The sequence below is a fragment of the Podarcis muralis genome, chromosome 16, assembly GCF_964188315.1.
Source record: "Podarcis muralis chromosome 16, rPodMur119.hap1.1, whole genome shotgun sequence".
NCBI classification, from domain to species: Eukaryota; Metazoa; Chordata; class Lepidosauria; order Squamata; family Lacertidae; genus Podarcis; species Podarcis muralis.
The window spans coordinates 23,898,396-23,909,609 of NC_135670.1; the positions used below are offsets into that span (position 1 = coordinate 23,898,396).

Here is an 11,214-nt window from a genome sequence, read left to right on the forward strand (position 1 = left end):
AACAACAATCTCATTCCTCAAGTCTTTATAAAGAGTGCAGCCTGTTGGACACGCGCCACCGATTCCAAGGAGCTGACAGTGCCCACAGACATGGTTCTCCCCCTCCCCACTCAGTCCTCACAACAGCCCTGCGAGGTAGGTTGAGGCGGAGAGGCAGTGCCTGGAAGAGCCACCCAGCCACCCTCGAGGTCCCCACGCGCGATCGCGCGCTCTCGTGGGCAGGGAGGGAGGGAGCTTCCCGCGGCGGCAGGCAGCCTTCCTTCTCCTCCTCCTCCTTTGGGGCCGCCCCTCTCCGCGGCCAGGCGGCCAGTGGGGAGGCAGCTCGGCCGGCTGGGCTCGGCTCGGCCCGGTTCCATTGGCCGCTGGCTCCGCGGCGCCGTGCGCTCTGCAGCGCGCTTTGGAGAGGAGGCGCGGCCTGCGCTGGCCCGGGACTCTTCCTCGATCCCCGTCCTTCCTGCTCCTGCCCTTGGCGCCCCGGGGCAGCCGGCCATGGGATCGCCGGCCGAGGAGCCTCCGCTGCCGGCGCCGGACCTTTACCGCGACACGTGGGTGCGCTACCTGGGTGAGTGGCTGCAGGGCGATCGCCGCGCCGCGCGCCTCCTCGCCAGTCCCAGCCTCCGTTAAGGGCGCGAAATTTACTCTCGAGGAAGCCCGCAGGCGGCGGAAGAGCGCTTTCCTAGCTGGGACTGCGTTCAACAAGAAGTTGGCGGACGGGACGGGGGGGTGGAAATCGGGCGGCGGAGACTGATCGGAGTAAAAGGCAAGGAACGCTGTTCTCAGGCTTGGGCAGCGGAGGTTGCCAACTGCTTTTCTGCCAGGGCTCCTGTGCCTTCAAGCTCTTGCGCCTTCTTATGCACAGGAGTTCCATCGAGGAAAGAAGTTGGCAACTCTCGTCCCAATTTACCGCCATTAAGCGCCGTTAGTGCTCTACCTTTCGGTGAAATAATGTTAATAATAGATGTTTAGCTTTCAGGGCACAATCATGCCCTGAAAGGTAGAGTATACATGGGCAATGATGGTGTGGTCTTTTAGGTAAAGAACTGAGCACCTGGGAGATCTGGGTTCAAATTCCCCATTGAGCCATGAAGCACACTGGGTGACCTTGAGGATCTGTCAAATACCTTTTAATCCAACCTACCTCACAGAGCTGTTGTGTGGATTAAATGAGGAGGGAGAGAAGCAAGTCTGTCACTTTGAGCTTATTGGAGAAAAAAAAAGTGGGATAGAAATGCAATAAAATGGCATACTGTCACCTCCCTGAAGGTACTTCCAGCAGGGCAGTTTTGTACTGGTCAGAAGTACAGTGGTACCTCGGGTTACATACGCTTCAGGTTACAGACTCCGCTAACCCAGAAATAGTGCTTCAGGTTAAGAACTTTGCTTCAGGATGAGAACAGAAATAGTGCTCTGGCGGTGCGGTGGCAGCGGGAGGCCCCATTAGCTAAAGTGGTGCTTCAGGTTAAGAATGGACCTCCAGAACGAATTAAGTACTTAACCTGAGGTACCACTGTAAGTCCTTTTTAATTCAGTGGGTCTTACTCCCAAGGAAGTGGGGCTAGGACTGTGGCTTTAGTTTGGAGCAACAACAACAACAAAACCCAACAAGCAGTCAGTCTTGTGGCACCTTTTTTTGAAGACGTTTATTATGGCGTTAGCTTAGGGTCCACACTCAAGTCTACAAGAGCTTCTGCAAGCCTTAAGCCTCCCTGCTGATGAGAATACTGCTGATGAGAATACTGTACACCCTTCTCATTCAACACAAAAGATACGCAGGGGACAATTGTTCTCAGATACCAGGCACGAGATAGTGGGCATCTCCAAGACTATGACTGGCAGGTGAGGAGGCCTTGTCTGGCTGGCATGTACGCATGGTAGGGTCTTTCGAGTGGCAGTTTTCTGTCTGATGAATGCCCTCCCTGGTGAGGCACATCTGCCCCTCTCGTTATTGACTTCCGAGAGGAACTTGGAAACATCCTAGTTTAGATCCAGGCATTTGATGGCGACCCTGAAATCACTGCTTGAGAGAATATTTTAAACTCTTTTTATATGCTGGTTTTTATTGATGCATTTTCCACCATGGGCTCCTTCACCAGGAGGAAGGATGTGATATTAATTGAATAAATAAATAAATGTGTTGTGGAGTCCAAGGATGTTTTATTATATATACACAGGGACACAGGTGGCGCTGTGGGTTAAACCACAGAGCCTAGGACTTGCCGATCAGAAGGTCGGTGGTTCAAATCCCTGTGACGGGCTGAGCTCCCGTTGCTCGGTCCCAGCTCCTGCCAACCTAGCAGTTTGAAAGCACGTCAAAGTGCAAGTAGATAAATAGGAACCGTTCCAGCGGGAAGGTAAACGGCGTTTCCGTGTGCTGCTCTGGTTCACCAGAAGCGGCTTAGTCATGCTGGCCACATGACCCAGAAGCTGTCTACAGACAAACTGACAAACGCCGGCCCCCTCGGCCCATAGAGCGAGATGAGCGCCGCAACCCCAGAGTCGGTCACGACTGGACCTAATGGTCAGGGGTCCCTTTACCCTTTATATATATGGAACAGGGACAATAAATTCCCAACACAAATAAGCGTTTGGGTACAAACGTCATGATCTGAAGTCAAAATGATGCATTACATGCAGCTGAGTATAACTTTCCAGATATACTCCTTATAGCTATATATATCTATTGTACATCTGCTATATATTTTGATAAGTTGTTTCTCACGGAAATGCAAACAAAATTCAGTTTCTCCTTCCTTCCTACTTGCTGTCTCCAGTGGGCAAGTGGGCGCTGCAAAGGGGAAGAGGCTTCTTAACTTTCTTGACAGCTTCTCTGTTAAAATCTGTCACTGTCCTTTCAAATTGTTTTTCCTCTTGTTGAGGACAGCCATTTTAAATAGATAACAACAACAACAACAACGTGAGGAAAGAATTAAGGATCCCCTTGGTTTTCTGTGTTGTTCTGTATCATTGCTACATAAATGACGTTATCTTCAAAGGAAAAGTATTTTAATTTATTTCGTGCATTTATATCCCCCCCCCTTTTTCCCCCTCCAAGGAGCTCAAGGTGAGATATATGGTTCACTCTCTTCCCATTTTCATCCTCACAACAGTCTTGCGAGGTAGGTTACCTTGAGAGATTATGACTGGTCCAAAATCAACCTTCAAGGCCAAGTGGAGATTTGAACCCTGGTCTGGCACTCTAACCACTACACATACTGACTCTTTTTTTAAAAAAAGAAAGAAGATGATTTGCAGCAGCTCCTACTGGTTTGCTGCTGGGGGACCATGGCTTCTGTGACTATATTTTGGTGTCCTTGTCTTTAAAGATGACTGCGCGACAAAACTTTGCACAACCAAATGTCATGTGTGTAACTCTTGACTTTGTGGCCAGAGCAACTAGTTTGCATGCCAAAAGCCCTTGCTTAAATCTCCCCAAATCCGGCTGGGAAAACTGCTGCCAGTCAGTGTAGACAGTACAGTGGTACCTTGACTCTCAAACTTAATCCGTTCCGGAAGTCTGTTCCAAAACCAAAGCGTTTCAAAATCAATAGAAAGTAATGCAAAATGGATTAATCCGTTCCAGCCTTTTTTAAAAACAACCCCTAAAACAGCAATTTAACATGAATTTTACTATCTAACGAGACCATTGATCCACAAAATGAAAGCAATAAACGATGTACTGTACTGCAGTCATACAACCAATCAATCAGTAGCTGAACTGGGTTCCACAGAGCCACAAAAACAAAACAAAAAAGAGCCGCAAAAGCAAAAACGCTATATAGCAAAAACAGACAGACCTCAGCGTAACGCTCAAAACGGAAGTGTGGCACTCAAATTGGAAGCGCAACACTCAAAACGGAGCACGTTCGGCTTCCAAAAAAAGTTCGCAAACCATAACACTTACTTCCGGGTTTGCAGTGTTTGGGTTCCAAGTTGTTTGAGTAGCAAGGTGTTTGAGAAGCAAGTTACCACTGTACTGAGCTCGATGTGTTCTGACTTTATACAAGGCAGTTTCCTGTGTTGACAGTCTTGGACAGCTATTGAAGACACAGCTCAAAAATGTCAGGACCGGGGGGGGGGGGGCTGGGCAGGGTGATGGTGGTGTGGCAGCTTCAAGGATGAAATGTCAGCTTCCATTCAGTGATATTTGAGAAGCAGGATCCCTCGTGCAAAGTGTCGTTTGCCGGGACGTTTCTGCCGTGTTGGGTGGCAGGCAGCTCCTAAGGTAACTTTCTCTGGACCTTGGAAAAGGACTTTGCTAGGGCATCAGGAAGAGGAGACTGTGGGGACTGTATCCTCTGAAGAGTGTCAAACAGCACAAAATGGCCGCATCGCTGCCCCTCTTTGCAGCGCAGCGAAATTTAATCCCGTAGGAACAGCTGCGGCAGTCAGGCACGCGGGAGCGAAACGGACGGTGGAGGTTATTGCCAGCAAAGAAAGTTAATGCAGTTGTTATGCTGTTGTCTTTCTGGTGGTGCTTGCAAGGTCAAACACCCCCTTTATCTTGCTTTCACAACAACCGTGCATGGCGGGTTAGACTGAAGGAAATATTGGATAAATAATAATGTTGTTGTCGTTTAGTTGTGTCCGACTCTTCGTGACCCCCTGGACCAGAGCACGCCAGGCACTCCTATATTCCACAGCCTCCCGCAGTTTGGTCAAACTCAAGCTGGTAGCTTCGAGAACACTGTCCAACCATCTTGTCCTCTGTCGTCCCCTTCTCCTTGTGCCCTCCATCTTTCCCAACATCAGGGCCTTTTCCAGGGAGTCTTCTCTTCTCATGAGGTGGCCAAAGTATTGGAGCCTCAGCTTCAGGATCTGTCCTTCCAGTGAGCACTCAGGGCTGATTTCCTTCAGAATGGATAGGTTTGATCTTCTTGCAGTTAAATAATAATAATATAATAATAATTTATTATTTATACCCCGCCCATCCGGCTAAGTTTCCCCAGCCACTCTGGGCGTCTCCCAATCGAGTGTTAAAAACAATACAGCATTAAATATTAAAAACTTCCCTAAACAGGGCTGTCTTCAGATGTCTTTTAAAGATAAGATAGCTGCTTATTTCCTTCACTTCTGCAGGGAGGGCGTTCCACAGGTTGGGCGCCCCTACCAAGAAGGCCCTCTGCCTGGATAAAATTTGGAGGATAAAATTTTGGCGTGACCTTGTTGAGTTCCTTGGAAGGAAGAAGTGTGGTGTAGTGGTTAGAGTGCTGGACTAGCACTTGAAAAACAAGGGTTCAAATCCCCACCATGAGGCCTCATGGGTGACCTTGGCTCAGTCACCAACTCTCAGCCAAGCCTACCTCACAGGGGTGTTCTGTGGGTAAAATAGGGAGAAGGAGAAGTGTGTTGAGTTCCTTTGGAGAAAAGATGGGATATAAATCAATAGTTAATGTAATATATGAACTGGGTGGGTTGGGTTCATCCCATCCAACTGTTTTTAGGATACGTTCATCATATACCAGTCTTGGTGTTGGTTGGTCCCCCAAACCGTAACCCAGTTCACTGCAATCCACTGAAGCTTAAACTAAAAAGAAGTGCTTAAATTCTGCTCCTATACACTTTCCGTAAACAGTACGCAGTTAAGATGTTTGTGCGCATTCTGTAACCTCACATACCTCAGGCAATGATGGGGATGTTTTCCACATTGAGGCACAAGCCACTCCCCTCCCTTTCCATATTAATAAAAGATGCTGTGGCTTAGACTTAGTGGCGCTAAATGGATCTCATTCTTCAGATTTCAGTTTTATTGACAGGTGAATTAAAAATAGGGCTTTGGCAGGATGTTAGGCGACTCCCTGCTTGAAATTGAAAGTATGGACTTTTACAGCTGCAATCAGATGAATTGAGAACAAAAGAGAAAGAGCTCTCCAGAGTAACACCGAGTCAACAGAGCCATAAGACACAAAGGAGATTAGGAAGATTCAATATGGACATAAAATTCGATAAAGAAATACAGTGTTACCTCAGGTTACATACGCTTCAGATTACAGACTCCACTAACCCAGAAATAACACCTCGGGTTAAGAACTTTGCTTCAGGATGAGAACAGAAATCGCGCTCCGGTGGTGTGGCAGCAGCAGGAGGCCCCATTAGCTAAAGTGGTGATTCAGGTTAAGAACAGTTTCAGGTTAAGAACGGACCTCCGGAGCGAATTAAGTACGTAACCAGAGGTACCACTGTAAAGGAACAATTGATGGATATTAAAACCTCACACAGGAAGGAGAAAGAAGAACTCCACTTGCGAATTTACAAATTACTAAATGTGTCATAATAATTATACAGTGGTACCTCGGGTTAAGTACTTAATTCATTCCGGAGATCCATTCTTAACCTGAAACTGTTCTTAACCTGAAGCACCACTTTAGCTAATGGGGCTTCCTGCTGCTGCTGCGCCGCCGGAGCACGATTTCTGTTCTCATCCTGAAGCAAAGTTCTTAACCCGAGGTACTATTTCTGGGTTAGCGGAGTCTGTAACCTGAAGCGTCTGTAACCTGAAGCATATGTAACCCGAGGTACCACTGTATTGGACTTTTGTCCAATATTGGTATCGATATAATATGGTGTATATTGGACTTTTGTAACTGAAAATTAATAAAAATTATTCAACAACAAAAAATAGGTTTTTGGGGGCTGCCATCCATCTGGGTTTTCCCAGACATTTTAGCTGCTTTTCCAAAATTCTGCCCGGAGGCAATTTTCAGCAGTTGAATCCCGGCTATATCCAGGAAATCCCTAATTAAAATGAAAAAGCAGAGACAAAGCGAGAGAAGCAGGGAGTTTCTCCCCACCTCCCCGTGGCTGCGGACACATTAATTTTTGAAAGTAATGACAGCTGTTGGACTCTTCCTGCCTGTTGGGCAGAGCTTGAAGCTGTGGGAGGGGCTTTGGCACCCCTGCTGACCTTTGACCTTCGTTACAGGTTACGCCAACGAGGTCGGGGAGTCTTTCCGCGCCATCGTGCCCGTCTCGTTGGTTTGGGCCAGCTATGGAGTAGCAACTGCCTACGTGGCGGCTGACGCAATCGACAAGGGCAAGAAGGCGGCTGCTGTGAGTACAGAGTAGGCGACGAAACCATTTCTCAAGTCAAGGGCCACGTTCCCTTCTGGGGGCCGCATGCTGGTAGTGGAGCAAAGATTTTATATGCACAGCTTGCAGATCTGACATATAGAATAAGAGAACAAGAACATCATATGTTTGAAGCAGATTGCAAAGTGTTAATTGAATATATGGAGGGAAATTGTGTTTATTTGAAACCGTGGGCAGCATTAAGATAAATTCAGCAGCGTAAATAAGTTTTGATGGCTGGGGAAACTCAGCCAGATGGGCGGTGTATAAATAATAAATTATTATCATTAAATTATTATTAATATTGGAATACTGAATGGTTTAGTTTATATAAAATATGCTGGGATTTATGTTAAGCAAAATGAACCATGGAAGAAGGGAAGTCATTGATATTTTATGGTTGTTTAAATGAATATTCCAAAATGTAAAACAGAAAATGTAATTAAAGTTACAGATTTCAGATAGGGTTGAATGTTGCCCCCGGGCCTGAGGTAAACACAGTTATGCTTTTAATGTTTCAAATGTTTCGCTGATAATTTAGTTCTTTTACTCTTTTTGCAAACTGCTTTGAGGTTTTCTTTTTAAACAGTCGAGAGGTGTATGGATTTTATGAAACAATAAATAAACAAAAACAATGATTCATATAATTTGTATACCTCCTTTCGTTTCAAGAAGAAGCAGTTAACAAGCACATGGATAAATTAGGTTTTAGGTGTTTTGTTTTGTTTTTAAATGACTTGTTTGGAAAAAGGGTAGGATGGGAAACCTGAAAGGGATGAAGGTCAGTTTCTTTTTCGGTTTTAAACGTTTTAAGTCCGCACCCCTTTCATCCTTCCTCCGATTGACAGGCGAAGGCTGTGGACGAAGGGAGGAGCAAGCATGCCGCAGTGGCGGTCGTGGACACATTCATATGGCAGGCTCTGGCTTCCGTGGCCATTCCTGGCTTCACCATTAACCGCATCTGCGCAGGGTCACTCTACCTCATGGCCAGCATGACGCACTGGCCTCTCTCGGTCAGGAAGTGGGCCACCACCGCCGTGGGACTCTCGGCCATTCCTTTCATCATCAAACCCATCGACAGGTATGGGCAACTTCCACCTCTTGAGCACAGCCAAAGATGAGCTGTATCAACCTTGAAGAAGCCCTGCTAGGTGCTGTGTACTTTAACCCTCATCAGCCCCAGCCACCAAGGCCATTTTGGTCTACAAATCCCATCAGTCCCAGCCACTGGGGGCCATTTTGGACTACAAATCCCATCAGCCGGAGCCACTGGGGGCCATTTTGGTCTACAAATCCCATCAGTCCCAGCCACTGGGAGCCATTTTGGACTACAAATCCCATCAGCCGGAGCCACTGAGGCCATTTTGGACTACAAATCCCATCAGCCCCAGCCACTGGGGGCCATTTTGGTCTACAAATCCCATCAGCCCCAGCCACTGGGAGCCATTATGGACTACAAATCCCATCAGCCCCAACCAGCAGATGCTAGGTTGGGAGTACAGGCCTGCCAGCTGGGGTTGAATGGAGTTGTAGCCCTAAACACCTGATTGGGAAAGGTTATTATTTGAGGTGGTGACCTTGAAAGGGCAACTTGCCTTCTAACAGTAGTGATTAAGACGGCCTCACATTTTAAACCTCACATCCATGCCATATATCTAAAGCACTATGATGCCTCGTTAAACAGTCAGTTTCCCCCATAGAATCCTGGGAAATGTAGTTTGTGCTGAGAGTGGTGAGGAGGCCCCTGTTCCCCTTACGTTCAATTCGTAAGTTTACTGTTCTACCCAAAGGCCATGACAAACTTGTATTAAGCAATAGTATTAACAAAATAATACAGAACACAGGTCCGTAATATAAAAAAAGACTCACAGAGCTACAGTTCCCAGTGTTTCCTGAGAAGATGGATTGCCTGTTGAACCTCTCTGGGAACTGTAGCTCTGTGGGGGGAATATAGGGGTCTCCTGACAACTCTTGGCACCCCTAACATACTACAGGTCCCAGAAATTTTTTGAGGAAGCCGTGACTGTTTAAAGTGGCTTCCTAGTGCCATAAATGTGTTGTGTGAACATGACCAAAGTACTCTGACATAAGCATGGCTGAACAGCTGCCTTTTCAAACTAAGATCCCTTAGGGGAACAGAGCAATTATGTCAGAAATGGGTCTTTATTTAATCTCACACTGGGATACTGATTTTCAAAATAGGGTATCTCACCCCTGACCTCACTTTTCTCCTTTAAATTGTGTCTTGGCGTTCTCTTGTGTAAAACGATGTGAATAAATTCAATCCCTGGGCAAGAATTCAGTCTGTCTATAAATAAACATTATGCCCAGAGAGAGTCAGCGACATTGTGTTCTCTTTGATTGATCGATGCAGAATGTCATGCCCTAAGGTCCTATTCTCACTGGTTTTTTAAAGTAAGTGGCACCCCCTACTGCCAGACCCAAGGAAGCACATCTTCACTAAGAGACTGATTCTGCTGTTACTTCCCAAAGTAGCCACCCATCGCTTCTTTGCAGACTCTGTTTGCCTACCTTAGATTTCCGTTTCATTCCTGCTCAGCTTCTAATCCTTATTCAGACATGCATTCTCGTCACATGATAAGTCACATTGGGAGAGGCAGGAAGGGTGCTCTCAATTTGGGGTTTGGTCCAGATTTTCTACGAGAGCATCAAAAAACAACACATGTGCCCCAAAACCCCTGGAGGAATTTCTTGCCTCCATGTAAATGCCAGGCAAATACAAATACAGTGGTACCTTGGTTTTCTAATGTACCCATATTTTTCCGTGTATAAGACTAGGTTTTTTCCCCTTAAAAAATAATGTCAAAAATTAGGGGGCGTCTTATACTCTGGGCCATCTCCCCCCCCCCCATTTTCTTAATTCTGAGTCCCCCAAAATAGGGGTCATCTCATAGACTGAAAAATATGGTAATCCGTTCCGGAAGACGAAACATTCGAAAACTGAAAACTCAAAACGGAAGCCTCAGTACGGAAAACTTAAAACAGAAAACTCAATACGGAAGCTGTGTTTCATGTTTGACTTCTGAGGCACGTTTGAAAACCAAGGCACTTACTTCCTGGTTTACGGCGTTCAAAAACCGAAACGCTCGACAAAGGAGATGTTAGAAAACCGAGGTACCGCTGTAGGTTTTTTGTGGATCGCACTATTGCTTTACCTGTCTCTCTCTCGATTCCTCTGGTGCAGGTCAGTGGATTTCTTGATGGACTCCAGTCTCCGCAAACTCTACAAGACAGAAGAGTAAGAGGAAGTCCTCCTTCCCCTGGCCTACCAGAGCCTCCGATAGCAAAACCGGGCTGTCATCCACCCTCAAAGCCACTACCTCTTTCTCTCTGGTCTCCATGTTATCTAGACTTCTAAAATATTGAAATCCAGCTTAGTGGGACCTGTGCTGAACCAGTGCAGCTTGGTACTCTGGATCCAACGAGGATGGATCTTCTGGACAGCTCAGGATGTGTCCTAAAAGCCTACGTAGAGACTGGTCCATTTCCCATGCCAACAGAACTTGCATGTGGCCTTCTAGAAATCCTTTCACATCCTTGTTCAGGTCAATGCCACCCCAGATAAGGGGGGGGGGGGCGCTGGGATGTACTTAAAGCACAACCTGTTATTTTTTTTAGGGTTCCTGGCAGCTGTTTCCCAGTAGCAATGTGGACTAGCCTGCTGACAGTTTATTTTGCACTCCCAGCTATGGGAGTGGTTAATTGCACTAACCGTTAACAACTTAAGTAGAGCCAGTTCTAAATGGCTCCCGTTACTGCTGCTCAGCTGAAAAAGGTTATTTGTAGTTCCTTCAATCTGGCTTAATGATAGTGACACTGTACACACTATGCGTTTAAAGAATGACACCCCTCAAAAATTTCTGGGTTTATAGTTCTGGGGTAAACTTCAAGAGATGGAATGGATTCCAAGGTTCATCCTAGTCCAGCCACCTGCATGGTGTGTACCCAAGCCAGTGAGAATTTTAGCATATAAATAAACGAAACAACTTTCCGTATCTGATTTCCTTTCTGGGTGGCTCACGCAGTTGCACCATTTATGAGCCCCTTCGGCGTTTACATGGCAGTGCTAGAGCTCCAATGCACTTCAGACTATCAGATGCCCTGTACAGCAGGGTGGTCCTTACTAGT

At 46.5% G+C, this 11,214-nt stretch overlaps 1 protein-coding gene across 2 annotated transcripts; it reads left to right on the top strand.

Moving 5' to 3' along the window:
* Positions 1-376: 376 nt before the first annotated feature.
* Positions 377-11,081, top strand: MTFP1 (mitochondrial fission process 1). 2 transcript variants are annotated; one of them, XM_028709743.2, is made up of 4 exons: positions 377-562; positions 6,920-7,047; positions 7,914-8,146; positions 10,271-11,081. In XM_028709743.2, exons 1-4 carry the CDS (start codon positions 490-492, stop codon positions 10,326-10,328), a joined length of 492 nt encoding a protein of 163 aa, XP_028565576.1. In that variant the 5' UTR covers positions 377-489; the 3' UTR covers positions 10,329-11,081. The 2 variants fall into 2 exon arrangements, with proteins under 2 accessions (XP_028565576.1, XP_028565577.1); XM_028709744.2 differs by lacking the exon at positions 377-562 and adding an exon at positions 3,056-3,116.
* The last annotated feature ends 133 nt before the right edge of the window (positions 11,082-11,214 follow it).